At 45.7% G+C, this 21,950-nt stretch overlaps 1 protein-coding gene across 1 annotated transcript in view; it reads left to right on the top strand.

Annotated features, from left to right (window-relative positions):
* SYCP2 (synaptonemal complex protein 2) overlaps window positions 1-21,950 on the top strand; it is a 372,455-nt gene that overhangs the window by 285,614 nt on the left and 64,891 nt on the right. Inside the window, exon 34 of the mRNA XM_082271514.1 lies at window positions 11,180-11,320. Within this exon, the coding sequence (XP_082127640.1) occupies window positions 11,180-11,320 (141 nt within the window). The remainder of the gene's footprint in view (window positions 1-11,179; window positions 11,321-21,950) is intronic.

Here is a 21,950-nt window from a genome sequence, read left to right as displayed (position 1 = left end):
GTAATGCCTCTTTGGATGTGGCTCCTTTAATTTCTAGACTGTCTGTCTCAGCAGTGGTCCTTCGGTGTATTATCTGGCCGAAATGATGGTCTGCGGACCAGACTTCTAAGAAGGCCTTATCTAATCTCCCATTTGTGAGGGATCCCCTCCTTGGAGCTTCCTTGGATGACATCATTAGGGCCTCACAGGGGGCAAGAGTACTCTCCTTCTGCAGTCTTCCAAGGGCAAGGAGCCCCGTTATAGATGGGGGCCATTCTTCTCAGCTCATAAGAGGCCTTTTCGTCCCTCAGGGTCTCAAGACAAGGGTTCCAAGCCCTTCAGGGCCTCCACCGTGGTTCCATGAGGAACTGGTCTGGCAAGCGACGAGAGGGCTCTTCCAGATCTGCGCACAATGCTTCCTCTGCTTGAAGGGGCGCCATCACTCGTATCTGGGGTGGGGAGACGTCTTCACTGGTTTCCAGATCTGTGGACCTCCCTGGTACAGAACAAGTGGGTCCACAAAGCCTTTCAGCCTGGCTACAAGATCGGGTTTTGGTCTTATCCTCTGAAAATATTCTTCCCTTCCAACCTGCGCTTGTCCCCAGATCTCTTATGGGGTCTCTTTGGGGCAGTGAAAGACTTGTTACTTCAAGGGGTGATTGTCCCGGTTCCAACTTCGGAACGTTTTCCGGAGTTTTACTCAAACCTGTTTACAGTTCCCAGGAAGGAAGGTATGGTACGTCAATTCTGGATCTCAAGGCGCTAAACTGCTTTGTGCGGGTATAGAAGTTCCGAATAGAGTCCATTCGCACATGGCTGTGACGGACGCGGGTTTTTTAGATCCCTGTTCTTCTCACTAACTCTTTACAATGACCAGCCAATCTCACACCCTGCCGTCACTTACGTAACAATGCCACCCTACACAAAGATTTTCCAGCTTGCGGGACCACAATCTAGCTGCCAGCAGGCTGAGACCGATTGTCACTGGGCTAATTAAGCAATTAACCTTTTCAATGCCACCACCTCTGTTTGTTCTGAGCCCAGAGGAAGCTCGTAATTTTAGAAATACCGATTATGATTTTGGAATAATCGTCTATAACACAAACTGTCACCACAGACAGGTATGTTCATAGGATTTATTGGTCAAAGTTGGTGCAAATAAAATATTTACAGAAAAAAGGTGTTTCAAAGAAATAGAGACACAATTCAGCAATTAGAAAAATAAGGTAGAATTGAGAAGGAAGAATACTTGCATTCAATATCCTGGGTGTTATCAGAGTTCAATCGATGAGCCATTTGTGATCGGTTCTCAAACTTGACAGCTGTTCCTTCTTGATGTTACCTTGAGAACTCTCCACTTGTTAGGAGTCTGCCTTTTTCCTCTGGGATAAAAGGGGTGTTGACAGATGCCCCTGACCAATTAAAACAGAGTGGCAATGGGCGGTCCCGGGGTTATGACAATATCAGGTCCCTCCTCTTTGGACAGTTTTATATCACTATTCATATCTCAAAATATGTATTGGTTACATTCTTTAAACTGATAGTTTATCATTTAGCATGTAATTTTGCATCCAGGGATACCAAACACAGAATATCTCAGAAATTTCTGTTTGCACATTTTCACAAGATCTCTGCAAAAAGAGATCCTGGTGAAATGGGACAAGAATCCTCCGTCTCTAGACAATCTGATCCTGTTGAGCCAGGATACGAGAGGCTCCCTGATATGGTGGCTTTGTTCTCTGGCACTTCGGGGAAAATCCTTTCTCCCCCCTGTAGCAGATTACCTAAGTAAACAGATGTTGGACGAGGGGGAATGGTCCCTTCATCTGGAGGTGTTTCATCAGTCGTGTCTCTGGTGGGTTACTCCCGAGGCTGACCTATTTGCCTCTTATCTCAACAAGAAGGTACAGAGGTTTGTGGCACGGTCTCGGGATCCTCTAGCCAACGCCTTAGTGGCCCCTTGGAGTCAGTATCGTCTAATTTACGCCTCCCCCCCTCTCAAACTTCTGCCATGACTCAAGGCGGAAGGAATTCCGGTCATTCTGGTGACTCCAGACTGGCCTCACTGGTCTTGGTACGCCGAACTGGTACCGCTGGTCGCTGATGCTCCTTGGAGACTTCCTTTCAGGGAAGATCTGCTGTCCCAAAGGCCAATCTTCCATCCTGCCTTACAGTCGCTGGCTTTAACAGCTTGGCTTTTGAAAGCCAGGTGCTGAAGGATAGAGGTTTGTCTGTCGGTGATTCCTAAACTGTTAAAGGCTAGAAAATCTACCTCTACGAAGATCTACCATTGTACTTGGAAGACGTACATTGCCTGGTGTGAGTCTCTTGGGGTTCAACCTCTCTCCTTTTCAGTGGCTCGAATATTGGCTTTCCTCCAACAGGGGGTTGAGCAGTGCCTGGCCTTGAACAATCAAGGGCGAGGTTTCGGCCTTAGCAGTTCTCTTGAATGTCCATTGGCCACACATTCTTTGGTGTGTACCTTTCTCCAGAAAGTTCGACACTTGGCTCAGTGTGGTCTCTATTGCCACCGTGGGACCTCAATTTGGTGCTGTCAGTTCTTTAGACACCTCCTTTCGAAAGTCTTCGGGAGGTTCCCCTGCTTATGTTGTCCCAGAAGGTGGCCTTTTTGGTGGCTATTACTTCTGCACGCAGGGTGTCGGAGTTGGCGGCGTTGTCTTTTCGTTCCCCTTACCTGGTAGTTCACAGAGATAAGGTGGTTCTTTGTCCCGGCCGTGGTTCCTTCCAAAAGTCGTCTCTGATTTCAATTTAATTGACAAAAAGGGGGGACAGCGCTCACAAATTAATAACTTTTCAAAACCTCATAAAGTATAAATTGATTTTCAAATATAAATACAATAAAAGTGCACAGTGCTATTTTCAATATATGCAAATAAATTCAGTTTATCAATTCCTTGAATATCACATTCCAATAAAGTGATTGTGCATAGTGCAAATCCATATAAATAAAGTGACAATGCATAAGTATTGAAGTAAAAAACAAATGGATATATTGTAATCCTTATGTGCAAAAAAAAAACCGCAGGGTTCGTAGTTGGCGGCGTTGTCTTTTCGTTCACCTTACCTGGTAGTTCACAGAGATGAGGTGGTTCTTTGTCCCGGCCGTGGTTCCTTCCAAAGGTCGTCTCTGATTTCAATTTTTTTATTTCAATAAATTTTTATTGAAGATTTACATAATGAAAATAATACAATCAATACACGTAAACCAATATTGACTGGAACAACAACAATGCATATTAACATGTCAGAAGAGGACCGTATAAAATCTCAGAGAAAACCATAAGGCACTTTTACCTCAAAATTAGCACGGGTATAGTGTAGGCAAAGTTAGTTAGACATGGTTATACACAATTTGGGGAAAGAACGAAAGTGCAAACAAAGAAAGATGCAAACAAATGGTGGGGTTCATTCTAATACCTTTACAAGGCAGGGGAGCAGTAGCTGCTAGATGTCCAGGGTGACCAGTTTCGAGAGAACCTGGCCCCCTGAGACACAGAGAAAGCGTACGCTTTTTCCATAGAGAATTGGTTGTTGACTAAGCAGACAACTTCTAGGTGGGACGGGGGATCTGATTGTTTCCAGTGTTTCGCAATAGCGGACCTAGCCGCAATCAGAATGTGGGTATATACTATATGCATATCTCGAGGGATAGTATCCAAGCCTAGAGACAGGAGAGCCATGGCCGGGGTAATGGGACGAAGAATCCCCGTAACAGACGAGAGGATCTCGGACACCCTTTTTTCAGAAACCCAACACACTTTTACAGGACCAGAAGATGTGATATATATTACCTATTTGGCCGCAGCCGCACCAGCACATGGGATCTGATTGAGCATAGAATTTGGATAGTCGGTACGGCGTTAAGTACCATCTGGTTAGAACTTTCTGGGACTGTTTCCAATGTGTCACACATCTAGAGGCTTTATAAGTACTTTGGGTAGCGATTTGCCATTGGGCATCAGAGAAGTTTGTCCGAAGATCCTCCTCCCATCTAATCATGTGGGATGTTTTACAAAAGGACAGTTTATTTTGAAGATGGTTGTAAAACAAGGAGATCCCTTTAATCTTAGTGGTGGTGGAAAACATATAATGCCATATGGAGGATGGGAGGTGAATCTGGGGAGGGGGATGTTTGCGAAGGAAACTGGAGATGGAGTTATATTGAAACTTGGTTGACACAGGCAATTGAAATTCAGTCTGGAGTTGTCCGAAGCTTTTGAGGTCTGTGTTGGTGTACAGTTGGGACATGTGTGAATCCCCGCCGCAGTGAAATTAGATAGAGATGCATAGGGAAGGAGAATTTGAAAAGTCTGCAGGGGGAAGGACACCAGGGTAGTGGGAGCAGTGGAGTCTCGACTGGCTATTAAGGTCCGCCAAGCTTTCAGTGTCGATTGGGTGGTGATGGGGTACGCAGGAAGGGATAGGGGTTTCCAAATGTCTGCCAGGAGTAGAAGGTGCATGTTTGGAGATTTAGAGAGGAGGGATTCAAGCAGTATCCATGGGGAGACAGGGGAATGAGGGGTCCATTGTCTAATGGGAGAAAGGTGGGCTGCCAATAGGTAGTCCTGTAAATCAGGGAGACCCAGACCCCCCACCGATTTGTGACGAATCATGTGGAGATAGTTACATCTAGCCCGCTTTTTCTGCCAGACCAAGGTTCGGAGGATTTTTTGCAAGGTTTTGATGTAGGATAGGGGGATTTGGACCGGAAGGGTATGGAACACATATAACATTTTCAGGAGAGATATCATTTTGAAGGCTGCAATCCTGCCTGACCACGACAATTCAGTTTGGGATATATTTTGCGCATCAGACGAGATATTGGAAATAAGGGGGCGAAGATTAGAAGGGACTAAGTTAGAGAGAGGGTAGGTGAGCCGCAGGCCCAGGTAGGGAATGTCAGCCGATGTCCATGTGTAAGGTAAGGTGGATTTTAAATCAGTAACTGTAGCTTCGTGGACCCCCATATTTAGTATGAGGGATTTAGTGAAATTCACTTTATAGTATGAGACGTTGCTAAAACTCTGGAGGATGTGGTTGGCCGCTGGGAGGGATACTACGGGATTCGTGAGGCTGAGGATGACATTGTCAGCAAACAGGGTAATAGTATGCTGGGAATGGGCAATTTTGAAGCCGTGGATCAAAGGGTGATCTCTTATGGAGATGGCCAAGGGTTCTATGACTAAATTAAATATAAGGGGGGAGAGGGGGCATCCCTGGAGGGTGCCATTGGTTATAAGAAACGTTTTAGAGAGAAGACCCGAAGATAGGACTTTGGCTGAGGGGGAGGAGTAGAGGGCTAGTTATAGGACCTGAAAATCCAAATTTAGCGAGCACTGCCTTCATATACCCCCAGTGGACGCGGTCGAATGCCTTCTCTGCATCTATGGACAGAAGCAAAGGAGGCATCCGCCCGGTGCATGAGATTGATCACCCTCCTAGTGGCATCTGGGGCTTGCCTGCCTTTAATAAATCCCATTTGATCTGGTCCTATCAAATCAGGCAAGACTGTGGCTAAACGATTCGCTATTAATTTGGCGTATATCTTAACGTCAGTGTTGAGTAGTGAGATAGGTCGGAAGTTTGCAGGGGTATTAGGAGGTTTACCTGGCTTGGGAAGAGTTACCACATGGGCTTGTAGCATTTCGGGAGGGAATGACGCAGAGGCAGCCGCATCCGAGAACATGGATAGTAGATGCGGGGATAGGATTTCCTGGAGGGATCGGTAGTATTCATTAGTGAGTCCATCCGGACCAGGGGATTTACGTACAGGGAGCGATTTGACGGTTTTCGACAATTCGTGGGGAGAAAAGGGGGCATTGAGGAATTCCTGCGCTTCCACAGTGAGTGAAGGGATTTTGAGGTGTTGAAGGAAGTTGTGAATGTCTATGTCTGTAGGTTGCGGTGTAGAAGAGTCCAATTGTAAGTTGTACAGCGAGCCGTAGTAGTCCGCAAACGCGTCGGCTATGGCTTGCGGATGGCGGAGAGAGTCGCCCGAGTGGGGGTGGGTCAGGGAGTCTATTTTAGTTTTAACCCTACGAGCCTTCAGTCTGGAGGCCAGAAATTTTCCGGCCTTGTTGTGAGACGTGTAATAATTCAGTCGAAGACGTGCTAGCAATTTGTCGTGTCGAGTCTCAGAGTCGTGAGTTTGGATAAAGTGGTAGGCGATGGTGACGCTTTGTGTTAAGTGTCCAGAGTTTGGATACCATTCAGTAGTTCGGTAAGGCGGGAGTTAAATCGTTTTTTTAGCTTAGATCCGAGCTGAATCAAGAGGCCACGGACAAAGGCTTTGTGTGTTAGCCACACTGTGGTAGGGGACACATCTGGGGTATTATTAAGGTCAAAAAATTCTCTCAAGCAGGACTGGAGCAGGGGGGCGAATTCTGGATCAGTCAGGAGGGAATTGTTACATCTCCACAGAAACGTGGAGGGATTGCAATTGCCTGCGTCAAGCGTGAGGAGGATGGCCGCATGTAGGGGTGTCCACTAAAAACAGGTCAATCCTGGAATATGTACCATGTCTCGGGGAGAAATAAGTGTAGTCTCGCTCGTCGACGTGGTGGTAGCGCCACACTTCGTGGACCTCCTCAGATTTTATCAACGATGCCAGAGAAGGAGCCCGAGAGGGTTTTTTGGAGGAAGAGTCCACGATGTGGTCCACCACCAGGTTGAAGTCCCCACATACAATCAATTTACATTGTTTCACTTTGTTAATTTGGGCCCAGAGTTTTTTCAAGAAACGTAATTGACGAGAGTTAGGGGTATATACATTAACAATGGTATAAAGACAGTTGTCCAGTAGGCACACTAAAATAACTTATCTCCCCTCTGTGTCCGTCACCACCTTAGAGGCCGTGAAGGAGACAGAGTCAGCAATGGCAAGCATGACGCCCCGCTTTTTAGCAGTAGTCGATGACAAGAAAACGTGAGGGTATTTTGCATGGCGGCAGACAGGAGTCTTGTCACTATGAAAATGCATTTCCTGGGCAGCGACCACGTCAGCTTAAGAGCGTAGAGCTTCATTCCATAAGGAGAATCTTTTGGCGGGGTGATTAAGCCCCTTGACATTCAGAGATAGGCAGTGTAAAGGCATGGTAATTAGGTGTGAGGCAGACGTGTAACACCAGAGGCGTGCAAGCGAGACGGTGATAAAAAGCAATAGGCGAAGGGCCGGTGAATATGAGGAATATGAGTGCGGAAAAAAAACGTGCACTTACTCAGTGGATGGCTGGTAGAGTCAAGGAGATGACACTGCAAAAGGTGTTTCAGAAGACAGGAACAAAACAGAAGCACCAGCAATATGGTAAAACAATAACAAGAACACTAAAAAAGAGTCCCAAGGGACCAAAGAGCAACTGAGGCTGCAAAGCCTGTGGGGTCAGAGTACGGTAACAAGTACTCTGTTACCTGAGAGGGCCCGGGATCCCGGCATGGGAATGGGAGCGTCCTCTATGAGTGCGAGCTGTGGTGGTTGGACCTTCTGGCAACGACCTGCCAATCCGGCTGTACATGTTGAGGTGATGGATGTCTGTTGGGCATAGGATTCGGTGGGGTGTCCGGCACTATCCCCCATTGGCGGAGCAGATGAAGGCCTTCATCCAGGGTAGTGGCATAGGAAGTGGAGCCTTGGTGCGTGATACAGAGCTTCGCAGGGTATTTCCACTTGTAGATGATGCGGTGGTTCCGCAAAGCTTTAGTAACGGGGTTCAAGTTTCTCCGCAGTTGAAGGGTATGTTGCGAGTAGTCTGGTAGCACTTGTATGGAGGCGGCTTGGTCCGGAAGGTTATCTTTACAGCGAAAAGCCTCAAGAATTCTTTCCTTTGCTTGGAAGAAGTGTATACGCAGTAACACATCGCATGGAATTTCTTGCGGGAGGAAGGATGGTTTGGGGATGCGGTGGATTCTGTCAATAGTGAGGTCGGCCGTAGATAAGTCTGGGACGGCTTTTTTAAATAGTTCGCGGGCATAGTGCGGCAGTTGGTTTGTGGTCACGGATTCGGGGACGTCCCTTAGTTTCAGGTTGTTACGACGGGACCTATCTTCTAGGTCCGCCAGTTTAGTTTGCACTTGGTGCATATCTTCCTGGTACAGAGCATGTGAGTCAATCATCGCATTATAAGATGTGGTGAATTCGCTCAGCTTGTTCTCAACTGTGTTGACTCATCCTCCCAAATCTGCTATTTCCCCCTGACAGCGTGCCATGGCTGTGACAATATTAGCTTGGAGGGAAGCATGCAATGTGTTGAGCATTCTCTTAATGGTAGTGTCCGACACTGGTTGCCCAGTAGTTTGGAATGATGAGAAACTGTCCTGACATGGAGTGTTAGAGATCGGTGTGTGTTGGTCTGAACTAACCTCCATAGATGCAGCCTGTGTCAGGAGTCTGGGATCCATCCTCGGTCGGGACTTGACAGGGCTTTGTGATGAGGGAGTAGGAGGTGAGGATGCTCCAGAGCTGTAAGCGGGAGTTCCAGGGCCTGATTGCAGAGCGCACAGCGGTGAGAGAGCGTGCGTCCCTTCCCCCTGAAGGTCCGGTGTACTGGCCGCAAGAGGATGCCGTGCCGATCCATGCGATGTGTCCCCGCCGCCATTTTGGCGGAGCCCAGCGGGCACCGCCGGAAAGAATTCCTGCATTTTTTTCAGCGAAGCGGTATCGTTGCGTCTCCGCCGCTGGGACATGGGTGTGGGCGTGAAGGTAAGGCGTCCGGTCCGGAGTAGGATGCCGTTCAGAGGGCGCTGTGATGGGCCGTAGAGAGGTGTAGAGCCGGGATCTCGCAGGAGCTCTCAGTTCAAGCGGCCATTTGATTCGGCGGTCGCCACGCCCCCGTCTCTGATTTCAATTTGGATGAAAACATTGTATTGCCTTCCCTTTGTCCCAGGCCTAAACATCCAAAGGAAATTGCCTTGCACTCCCTGGATGTGGTTCGGGCAAATAGGATGTACCTGGCAGCTGCGGAGTCTTTTAGGAAGTCAGACTCACTACTTGTACTCACGGATGGACTTCGAAAAGGGTTGGCTGCTTCTGCTGCGTTCATTTCCAGATGGATCAGACGGACATTGATTCAGGCCTATTCAATTAAGGGTCAGGTTTCTCCTTTCCCTGTTAAGGCGCACTCTACTCTGGCACTTAGTGCTTCCTGAGCCTTCCATCATCAGGCGTTAGTGATGCAGGTTTTCAAGGCGGCCACCTGGTCGTCTGTGCACACTTTCACAAAGGTAGATGTGTTGGCACCTGCGGATCTTCTTTTAGCCACAAGGTTTTGCAGGCAGCTGTTTAGAGGACCTGTTCCTCTTTGAGGGTGTATTGTTTTTTTTCAGGTGAGCTCCAGTTGTTTATGGTTGAGCTCCATGTTACCTGATTGGCTACGGGTTAGCCTTGGGAATTTTTTTCTGGCTGTTACCACCCCTCATGTTTGACACTGCTTTGGGACCTCCCAATGGCGAAGAAGATAAGGAGCTGTGTCTGTCAATGAACAAAAGAGAAAATGGGATTTTTGACCTACCGTAAAATCCATTACTCTGATGTTCATTGACGGACACAGCATCTACCCCTATGTGGAGTTATAATTTTTCTGACACTGCTTGTAACAAAACAGTGCGTGTTAGTGCCTATACCTGAGAGTGGTATACCCCCTGGGACTGCCCCATAGGCGTAATCAAGCTTTTTCCTGCATAGTGTCCTACTCCTGTAGGGGGCAGTATAACCCATTGGTCAAGAAGATAAGGAGCTGTGTCTGTCAATGAACATCAGAGAAATAGATTTTACAGTAATTAAAAAATCCCATTATTTCATTGACTCCGCATACCTCTCAACATATAGCTTAGGGTGTCTACTTTCTAAAAATGGGTAATTTCATTTTGGGGGTTGTTGTGCTATCTTGGCATTTCATGGCCTCCGAAACTGTGATAGGTAGGGAGGAGTGAAATCAACAATTTACTCCCTTAGAAAGCCTGAAGGCGGTGATTGGTTTTCAGAGTCCTGTATGCGGCTAGACTGAAAAATTCTTACACATGGGTAATCCCCATACTCAAAAGAGCAGCAGAATGTATTTTTTTTTTTGTGTCATTTTTTAAACACCTGTGACAAAATATTAATTGTTCAACGGGCTCAACATGCCTCTCAGGAAATCCCTTGGGGTGTCTGCCTAAATCCCCCAAAAAAGAGGTAATTTTTTTGGGAATTTAGTACTGCCCAGCCATTTTAGCACTTCAAGAAATGAGATAGGCAGTCAGAAAGTAAAATATTTTATCACTCTTCGTATATTCTTCACAGTTATATTCTTGTTTGTGTATACAGCGCTGCAACTTGTTATGTTATTTGCACTAGTGTTGGTATATTGGCACTTATTGCATGCTGCTGACGGTTGAATATTTTGGCACTGATATCACTATATTAATAGTCAGAAAGTAAAAGCTGCGTAAATTCCAGTATATACACCATAGTTTGTAGACACTATAACTTTTGTGCAAACCAATAAATGTATGCTTATGGAGAAATTTTTTTATCAAAGACATGTAGCTAAATACATTTTGGCCTAACTGTCTGACAAAAATTTAGTTTGTTGGATATTTTTTCATAAGAAAAAGTAGAAAATTTAATTTTTTCTTAAATTTTTTTTTCTTTTGTCATTTATATTGCAAAAAAATAAAAAACCGCAGAGGTGATCAAATACCACCAAAAGAAAGCTCTATTTGTGGCGAAAAAAAGGACATACATTTTGTTTGGGTACAGCATTACATGATAGCACAAATATCAGTTAAAGTCACGCAGTGCCAAATTGCAAAAAATGGCCTGATCATTAGGGGTAAAACCTTCTGGTCCTTAAGTGGTTAAACAGTAAATGTTTAGGCCCCTTTCACATTTTCAATGCTGTTTGTGTCTCCATGAAGGTGATTTGCCCTTACTTCCTGTCCAGACACAAAAGTATGATGTGAAGGGGGAATCTGCATATTTACAACTGCCAGAAAATCTCAGTTGTGCCATAGTAAAAAAACCTACTGTATGTTTTAAATCGTTTGCACTGTACCCAATTATAAACAGAATTGTTGATTTGGGGCTTTAGGAATTAGAGAAACCGTGCAAGAACATATATTTTATTTTAGATATACAAATACAGATGCTCCGCAGATATTTTTAGGTGTCAAAACAATCTTCTTAAAAAAATCCCCTATATTTTAGGTGAGTTTACCACTGGATACCTCGACTGTTAGTGGTATCAATTTCCTAGATGTCCAAGATCCTGACTATAACGAACAGTATGTGAGCACACCTCCTGTCACTGTTAAAGCATGTCTTCAGTCACACACGCTGACGCTAAAGGTTAGTGCTCCCTTTCAAAACTTGTGCAATTTACCAGATAATTTTTTATAATGTTACGTATTTCTCATTTTATGTGAATGCTACCTCTCTAATACAGATTTGTTAACAACTCAAACAAATTGCACCTTTGACCAATTTTTTTTTTTTTTTTTTTTTATTCTTAATTTTTTGGATTCCTAGAACACAAAGGAGGGCTGAGATGTGAGATACTTTAGTCTTACCATACAGGCTTGCTAATCTAATATATTTCAGTCCAGGTTATATCCAGTGCTTTAAGTGGCCCAAAAGAGGTGCCGGTACTCTATTATAGCCTATAATTATTATTTTTTTTTTATGACTCCCCTCATCCCCTGAGGTAACAACAACTATATTGAAGGGGTTTTATATCAAACGCATAAACATAAAGTACTCCTGACAACGGGTATCAAACGCATAAACATGAAGTACTCCTGACAACGGGTATCCAATGCATTAGAATTAAATATTGCTGGCAACGGGCATCAAACGCATAAACATGAAATATTCCTAACAATGGCTGTCAAATGCATAAACAGGAACTATTCCTGACAATGGATATTCAAAGCATTAACATTACATGATAATGTCGACTGACACGTTGACAGAATTTTTCAGCTGGACATAGCAAATTTACTGACATGTATTATACATGTTTGCCATGTTCAACTGTAAAATTCTGTCAGCGTGTCAATCCACACTGTCATTTTCAGGGATGGGAGGGCGGTACGAGAATGCAAATGTGCAGTGGACTCACTGCTCCACTTACCTGCCACAGGCCACGGCCACCTCTAAAATCAATGTCCCCTGGCCTGCTTCTCGTGTGCTGGCTGTGTCTGGCTCTTCTGCTGCGTGCTGCTGCCTCGCCTTACTGGTGACTCCAGACTGGCCCCTAGGGCTGCGGAATATAATCGAAAGATCGATGCATCGCGATTCGACCCTTCGCGATTCTGCATCGATGCGGGCTGCCGGCATAATCGATTAGGAAATGACGTCATCAGCCGCGGCCACGCCCTATCGCGCAAGGGAGACAAAATCACAAGATCGGCAGCTGATTGGTGGATTAGTGGCGGGAGCTTAATAAAAAGGCTCCGCCCCTCCCCTTCCGTCTCTTTGACCCGGCCTGAGGTGCAGCAAGACATCCCCCGCGTGTATCGGCGTCCCACCTGCGGCCTTGCAGCCAAGAAGCCAGCCAGCCAAGCCAGAAGACAGTCCACACTCCACACACAGGAGCGAGGAGCCCCAAGTGCGTCCCCATCGCAGCCAGCCAGCGCCGCCAGCCTCACCTCACCGTAGCCGACAGGCCCTGGAGGCCCAGCCGCTACGCCACTGCCAGTGACGCCAGCCGCCCGCCACAGAGCCCAGAGAGCAGCACAGCACCTGTCCTCCTCTGCAATGCAGTGCACAACAACAACCCACACAGTCACACAGCAGGTATGTCCGAACAAATAATTGTGTAATCATTCATGGGGGTCTCGTCTGTATCTCTGGGGGATGTCTGTGATGGGGGGGGCCTGGGACAGGGGAAGGTCGGTCGGGGCCCGGGAGTACTGTTCTGCTGTGGCAGTCTGGCAGCCAGGGGGCTCTCTCTGAGTGTCAGTGGGGGCCTGGGGGTCTCTGTCAGTGTCAGCTATGGGGGTCTGGGCAAGGGGGGGACTCACTCAGTGTTTGTCAGTGCTGTGGGGGATTGGGGAAGGTGTGGGACATCCAGGTCTCTGTCAGTGTCAGCTATGGGGGTCTGGGCAAGGGGGGGGACTCACTCTCAGTGTTTGTCAGTGCTGTGGGGGATTGGGGAAGGTGTGGGACATCCAGGTCTCTGTCAGTGTGTCAGGCTGCAGTGTCAGCTCAGCTGTGGGGGGAGGAGGGTCTCTGTCAGTGTCACTGTCACAGGCAGCTGTGGGGTAAGGGGGGGCCCCGGGGGTTTTGGCTCAGTGCATGCATAAGGGAGTGTGACAGACAGACAGACAGTCATATTTTATGAAAGATGTTGCTTGGTTGACTTGTTGCGGCTTAGTTTACAAGTTTTTTATTTTTTTATTTTTTTTTAAACACTGACAGAGTTTGGCAACTTACGTCATCCGTCTCCGTCACATACGTGGTAATATGGTGGTAATGGCAGAAGGAGAAAAAGATCGAGAGATAAAAAATGCACCTAGCGTTTTAAGAGCAAACATCTGGGCACATTTCGGATTTGACGAACACACAGGGAAGCGTGAGTTGGACAAGACACACGCTGTATGTAAAGCCTGTCACACAAAAATTAAATACCTAGGGAATACTACGAACTTGAGAAACCATGTTAGCCGTTTTCACTCTGAGTTAGTAACACCTGTCGCCACCAGCAGTGCCACCACTGCCAAGGAAAGACTGCTAGACCAAGATCAGCCAAGAATTGATGCCATACTGTCAACTTATCCGCCCAACTCAGAAAAAGGGAAGAAACTAACCAAAGCTGTGGCAACTTTCATCGCCAAGGACCTACGGCCTTACTCAGTTGTGGACAACGCCGGGTTTCGCTACCTTGTGAAGACGCTAGAGCCACGTTATAAGATCCCATCACGCAGTCACTTTACAGAAAACGTTATACCTGCACTCTACCACGACACCAAAGCTCAGGTACTTGCGTCAATGAACCAAGCCAGTCGAGTCGCAATAACATGTGATTCATGGACTTCAGTCACAACGGAGTCCTATGTTACAATAACGGCACATTACGTTACTAAGGACTGGCAGGTCTTGTCACATGTGTTGCAAACGAGAGCCATTTATGAGTCTCACACAGGTGCTCATCTGGCAGAGCTACTGTCTCATGTCGTGGAAGAATGGCAGCTGTCTGATAAATCTGTAGTGCTTGTGACCGACAACGTGGCGAACATGATAGTTGCAGCTCAAGTTGGTAAATTTCCTCATGTTAAATGTTTTGCCCATACACTCAATCTTGCATGTCAGCGGGCACTGAAAGGGGCCACGCTCTCCAGGCTTCTCGCCAGAGTGCGACGAATATCCACATTCTTCCATCGCAGCACTAGAGCAAGCCACTGTCTAAAAGAGAAACAGAAATGTCTGGGCCTGAAGAATCATAAGCTAATAACCGATGTGCCAACAAGATGGAACAGCGCATATGACATGGTCGAGAGGTTCTTAGAACAACAACCTGCAGTTTGTGCCACCTTGCTGTCTCCAGAAGTCAGAAAAGGAGAGTCTGATCTCTGCACTCTCAATGAAACAGATGTGTCAAATGCAGAGGACACTGTGAGTGCATTAAAGCCAATGAAGGATGCAACCTTGCTGATGTCAGAAGAGCGCAACCCAACAGTGTCTCTCATTGCCCCTCTAAATGCACAACTGCTCCAGAGCATGACAGACACCATGGGAGACACAGCCATGACCCATGAGATCAAGAATGCCATCAAAACAGATCTCGTGAAGAGGTACAGCAGTGAGGCAGAGAAGAAGATCCTTCATACAGCCTCTGCTCTGGATCCTCGCTTTAAAGGACTGCCTTTTATTCTCACAGAGGAGGAGAGATCGGAGATATACAGAGGAGTGACTGAGGAGGCTGCATCTTTGGAGGTAATTAGAATTTCATCATGTTTCCTCCCAGACAGCTAGAAGCTCAGCTACATTGTGTTGTGTAATATGCCCTGATTCACTGATGCGGTATGGGAAGTGGAACTGTATGGTATGGATTACCGTGCAGTTTCCCACACCTCATCAATGAATCACACTCTTAGTCAGTTCAGCTCTTCTTATACTATTATCTTTTGTTCAAACACACAGATTACATCTAATAGAAGGACAAATGTGGATGAAGTGCCTAGGAAAAAAGCAACTGTGGAAGAAGAAACAACACCCATTGAGGACAGCCATTCTCCTCCCAAAAAAAAGGCCACAACATCGCTGCTCATGACTTTGCTGGGGCAGTCTTTCACTGATGGTGCAATAGAACCTAAGACCCCCTATGCCAAGGCAGAAGACGAAATGGAAAAATATTGTAAAGCCCCACCTCTGCCTCTCACTGAGGACCCTTTAAAATGGTGGCGTGAGCATGAGGTCATATTCCCCCTCCTCTCTCAGCTGTCAAAGCACTACTTGTGTATCCCAGGTACAAGTGTATCTGCAGAGCGGGTTTTCTCTACTGCAGGAGATGTTATAACAGCGAAAAGAAGCAGTCTTAAACCTGAGCATGTGGATCATCTAGTGTTCTTACAGAAAAACCTACATGTTCCCAAATGCTAAGCACTGAAATAATTACTAATTCATGTTTTTAATGAATTAGTAATTACTAATTCAGTCTGCCGCCAGTCACCAGTCAGTCACATCACCAGTCTTGTTTTATAGCTTTATAGCACTGATAGTTTGTTTTTGAAGATTGTCCTGTCCAATGTGTCCATTTCCAATCCATAATCCGTTCCGTTGCTTCACACTAAAAGTGTGTAGGCAAGTAGGCAGGGGTACATTTAACCCTCAACCAAATAAATAATATTAAAGTGTATTTTCTTCTAGACAACTGACTGACACCAAGCCAGCCACGGTGCAGCATTATAGGAAGGAAAATCATTGAGAGAAATAACTTGTACATTTGAAGCTTAACCTCGAGTAAATCTTATCTTATTGGATCACAAACACCAATTGTGGATTCTTGTGTAATATACTATATTTGTGAGTTTGTGAATGTGACCCCCATAGGATTTCCTCAAGGTTAAGCTTCAGTTTACAATTTATTCTCTCAAGGATTTTCCTTCCTCTAATGGTGGCTTGTTGGCTAGCTTGGCTTCAGTTACAGATGTAATCGACATGGTAGAGTGCTGCTCGGTGCAGTGCAGGTAAAGTTTTCTTTCTGTAACGTAACTGACTGACTGACTGTCGTGACAACTCAAGAGCTTATAACGCAGCTCTAGCATTAACTCAACACACACATAGTGCGTGTGTGTTGAGTTGATGCTGAGGCTGCGTATAAGCTTTTGAGTTGTCACGAGTCATGACACACACACACTGTGTTTAGTTGACTGGCAATGGCAGGGGCAAACACAATCGCAGTGAACCTGGAACATTTTATATTTTTTACAGCTTTTCTGGCACTGGAGAGATGGAGAATGGCTTGTTTTCAAAAATGGTCCATTCACATAAGTGAATTGATAATTATTTAAGCTTAAGCTTATATTTGTATAACTCCCCTCTAGCAGCCATCAACTCACTTCACTTGAGTTGACTGGCAGTTGCAGGGGGAAACAAACATCACGGTGAACATGGAAGTTATGCAGCAGTGCACTATTGCCAGGTTCACCTTTGATATTTGCTACTAGTCAGGAAGTGCTCTGTTTTGTAGAGGACAGGTTATGGCACACACCTGGAATTTATTGCAACGCATGTCTGTCTGCTGGTCTGTTGTACTCTGTAGCAATAGCAAGTGTAGGGGGTTCCCTCAACCAAACAAATACTAAAGGTAAAAGTGTATCTATACAACTGAAGACAAGCCAGGCAGCCACGGTACAGGAAAGGACACCCTTGAAAGGTTAAATCAATCATACATTAAAGCGTAAAACCTTGATTAAATCTTTACTGGATCACAAATACACACAAACCTGACCTAACCTATATGCCTTGAGTTGTACCAGTGTGCTAATGCCAAACCTTTCTTCAGTTCTCATGATTCTGATGCAGACTGTTGTGTGTTTTTTTGTGATCCCATGATTTACTCAAGGTTTAAGCTTCAGTTGGTAATTTACTCTGTCAAGGGTTTTCCTTCCTCTAATGGTGGCTTTGGCTTGGCTTCAGTTGGGTTTAATCGTGGTAGAGACAGAGACTGTCTGCAGGACAGGTAACGTTTTCTGTAAAGTAAGTGACATAAAAGTGACAGAAGTGAATTGATAAGCTTAAAGCTTATATTTGTAACTCCCCTCTAGCAGCCATCAACTCACTTGAGTTGACTTGCAGTTGCAGAGGGAAACAAACATCACGGTGAACATGGAAGTTATGCAGCAGTGCACTATTGCCAGGTTCACCCTTGATGTTTGCTACTAGTCAGGAAGTGCTCTGTTTTTTGTAGTGGACAGGTTATGGCACACCTGGAATTTATTGCAATGCATATGCCATATTCACATAAAAGGATTTATATATAATGTTTTGTGGGAATTTATGATGACCATTTTCACAAGAATATTAGCTTGGCTGGCTAGCTGGCTGGCTGGCTTCTTCTATCTTGGCTTGCCTTTAAAGTACAACTATAGGCAAAACTTTATCCAAAATCAAAAAAGTTTTGCCTTTAGTTGTACTTTAAATGGTGGTAGACCTGCTGGCTTATATTAATATTTTCTTTTATGAAGCAGTAAACTGCACTACTACAGTTTTTTACTAATTTTACTGTTACTTCTAGTAAAATACTAGTGTTGTTGTCTGTCTTTGCTATGCTGTTTGCATTTTCAGACCTTCCTATATGTTTGCAGTGCAAGTGCACTAAAGTATGCAGGGCTTGCAGGCCATGACAGGGTCCAGGAAAGTGTCCTTTGAAGCAAATGAAAATAAAAAGGATTCTTTTATTTGTGACTGCTTGATTGTTTGTTTTTTTTGATAAAGTTTTGAAAACCATTGGGCAGTGGGCTGGGCATGGGCATTGGGCAGTAATCGTGATGCATCGTGATGCATCGCGGAATCGAATCGTATCGAATCGCGACCCTAATAATCGTAATCGCATTGAATCGTGAGGTAAGTGAAGATGCGCAGCCCTACTGGCCCCCCTACTTTTTATTAGTCTGTGTATCGCTCTTGGTGTAATATTATAAAGCAGAAAGTGAGATACTATTTTTTTTTCAAAATTGACGCTCTTTTATTGGTTTATAGCGCATCCGTTTGTCCTGAAGAGAGAAAGTGGCGCCTCGGCCTCAAGTTCAAGCTCAGCCGCCCTCAGCGACAACACAGTGCCCTGCCTGCCTACCTGCCACAGCTGCACAGCACATTGTGTGCCTCTAGGTGAGTCTAAGGTAACCATATGTATTTGGTCATAGGTAGCAGCAAAAAAAAAAAATGTATGGATGCCTAGCTTGCTGCTACCTATGACCATATACATATCATATATCATGGCTACCTTAGACTCACTCACCTATAATGTGCTGCTACTCACCTAATGAGCTGTGCTGGTGGCAGGGGCCAGGGCGCTGTGGTGGCAGGAAGGATGGCTGGCAGGGCACTTTGGTGGCACTGGCAGGCCAGGCAGGCGCTGTTGTGGCAGGCGGCAGGCAGCCAGGGCACTGTGAGGTGACAAGCAGCCAGGCTTTACTTTCTCTCGGCTGTCGGCAGGACACCTGTTGTTCTTCTAAACTGCACAGGGCACTGCTGGAGGGGGTGGGGGATGGAGCACTGGAGCCAGCCCCAACACTGTTTAGGCACGGAGCAATACTTTCCTCCTCCGCTGTGAATGCTGGGGTGGCGGGCCGGGCGTATGACGTCACTGGTTGCTAGACGCCAGGTGGTAGGCGATCTAGCAACCAGTGATACAGGAAGGAAGCACAGGCACAGCAGAGGCAGAGCGGTCAGCGATGCGGCCGGCATCGATGTGGGAATTGGGATTTACTTCTGTCTGCAGAGCGGCACCCCTCTTTTCAACAGTGGATCGGCCCTGCGTACCGTACCGGTACGCTAAAATCATGTTCTGGGTGCAGGGAGAGGTGGCGGTACTCTCAAGAGCTTTTTAAGAAAGTGGCAGTACTGAGTATTGGTGCGTACCGGCCCACTTAAAGCACTTATATCAGCGACTACAGGAGGACTGGACACAAGCAAATAAGCAAATAAAAAAGCATAAGCTGGCCCAGCATAACCCTCTTTTACTGTCAGCATGCAGTTTTCTCTAGTGTCCTAGAAGGATGGACATAATTTCTTCACCACTGCTGCTGTAAGGACTAACCTGTTATTTTCTAGCACGTGATGAAGAATGCTACTGGTGGCAAGAGCACCCATCTTCCCAAGGAAAAAGGAGTAGACTGTGAAATGGTTTCACTCTCTGACCATCAAGAAACATGCCGTTTATTTCTCCACGCTGTCATCATCTAGACTCTCCTAAGCTTGTCTCCCACTTCACCTGGAAAGTCTGACATTTCATATCTGCCCAATCCTCAGACAAGGCTTCATCCAGATGAAGGTGTACCCAACCTTCCAGTGGGAAGACATCTCTTGACCCTTGTGGACACTTGGACAGCTTGCAGGTGGTGTCCCATAGCTACAAAGTCAGGTTTTGCTCATATCCCTCCCATTGTTTCCTTACTTCAAACCTTCCTATGTCTCCACACAGACTACAGATGTTAATTGAGACCTCTCTGGTCTTCCGGATCTAGGTATCATTGCCTCAGTCACTGAGGCAGGATGGTTCCAGGAGTTTTATTCCAGCCTGTTTACTGTGCCCAAAGGTGGCATTCACCCCATCTCGAATTTCAAGGCCTAAAACGTTTACATTCAAGTCAAAAAAAGATCGATCGAATCCACCAAATATGTCATCATCTCTCTCCGCTAGGGAGACTTTCTAGCTTCTATGGACATAAGAGATGCTTACTTGCTTGTGCCAATCTTTCCAGCACATCATACATTTTTACACTTTGTTGTGGGGCCTCTACATTGCCAGATAGTGTCCCTGCTCTTCTACCTCTGCTCTGCACCTCGGGTGTTTACCAAGGTGCTTGCCTCATTGTTAATCTTGTTGTGTTGTTCACGATATACCCATTGTGGGAGACTTCGATGACCTCCTATTGAGGGAACAGTCAGGGAAGGTTCTGTTGGACAACAGAGGTTTCGGCGGATACTGAACTTGGTCCTAGGCATATCTCATTCTAGAGTTTACTTTCCCAGAATAAACTTCAGATTTTCCAGTGTCAGATTCAAATTTTTCAGTCCAGAAACTGCCTCCACTTCTGTATGGGAGTCTTAGGACTCATGGTAGCTTTTTTTGAGGCAGTTCCCTTCGCCCAAATTTACTCCAGACATCTGTAATGCAATACTCTTGTCATAGTGGTATGAGTCAATTCTGTCTCTGGACAGGCCGACGTGGTTTACCCCAAAGACCGAGCTATCCCTGGCATCTTCCTGTCTTTTGGTAAATTCTTACAACAGACACCAGCCTGCCAGGCTTCGAAGGAGTCCTGTGCACTTTGTTGATGGATGGGACTTGGTCGACAGAAGAATAACTTCTCATTCTTAACATAGTAGAGCTTTATTTTCCAGCCTTGTCAGTCGTATACATTCCAGGCCTATACAATTGGCAGACAGATTTCTTCCGCCACTAATATACAAAAAGAAGTGCCAGACCAAAAACGGTTCAAAAGAGTCCAAGATAATTGTTGGCAAAAAAAGAAAAAAAGGAAGAAAAAAAAAAGCCAACGCATTTCAGGGGCAACCCCATTTCCCTTTCATCAGGGTTCACCACAGGATAAAACTTGGAATGACTCAGGGAAAGCAAAGTGTTCTTCAGCCTGAAGTGTCTAGACCTGGGAGGAGGTGTTCAAGGACACATGTCGCAGTTGGAGATTGCAGATATAGACAAATTGTATGCAGGTACATGGATCTCCTGGTGGAAGCAGTGAATGAACTTGTGACTCCATCTGATCAGTACCCTCTGATCTATGTATTCCCTCTCCTGAAATGTTTTCCTTGTCTGTAATGCAGCATCAGAATGGAGGACATTCCAGTGATCTTCATTGGTCTTGACAGGCCCAGGTAAATGTCGTACGCTGATCTGGTAAGCCTTCTGGTGGACTTTCCATGGGCACTACCGGTTCATCAGGATCTTCTGTCTGAAGAACAGATTTTCCATTCTGCTTCTTGGTTGCTGGCTTGAACGGCATGGCTGTTGAAGCCCAGGTTGCAAGGGTCAGGGGCATTTTTGAGTGTGTGATTTCTGCAGTGGTTAAAGCTAGTAAGTCTACTTCCTGCAAGGTCTATCTTCGGATGTAGAAGGCATACTTTGTTTGGTGTGCACCTCGAGGCTTGCACCCCTGGAGCTTCTCTGTGGGATATATCCTTCATTCTTTCAGCTGGGCTTTGACCAGTATTGTCTCTCAAGAAACCAGTTTCTGTACTTTACATTCTTTTTTAGAGACTGTTGGCTTCTTACTCTTTGATTAGGACAGTTTAGGGAGTCTGCTATGTAGCTCTCATGTTTGTTCCTAAGTGACTGTGCAATCTGATTCTCTCTGCACTTCATAAACCTTAAGAGATATTCCTATCTTATCCATGAGGTTGTTTTTCTTGTTGCCATTCAGCTCTTTGAGGCGAGTGACTAAACTGGCTGTCTTCATTCTTCAAAGAATCTTTTTGGTCTTGCATAGGAACAAGGTTTTCTAGAGGTCCAGGACTTTGATCTTGCCTAAGGTTTTTGCCTTTTACCTCCACCAGGACATTGTTTTTCTGTGCCTCTGTCTGGCTGCAGTTCATCACATGGAAACATTCCTCCATTGCCTGGGTGTGGTTTGTGCTGTGTCGATCTGTCTCTCAGCCGCTGCTTCTTTCAGAAAAATAATTATTTTTTCCATTCTGAATGTACCCTGGAAAGGTGCCCCTGGTTCTCATTCCACCATCTCTAGGTGGTTCAGGCAGAAAATCATTGAAGTTTATTGTGATACAAAATGCAGGT

This window comes from Pelophylax lessonae, assembly GCF_965119305.1.
Source record: "Pelophylax lessonae genome assembly, chromosome: 11".
NCBI lineage: Eukaryota > Metazoa > Chordata > Amphibia > Anura > Ranidae > Pelophylax > Pelophylax lessonae.
Note: the sequence above shows the minus strand (reverse complement) of the source record. Positions and strands in the feature narration are given on the sequence as shown.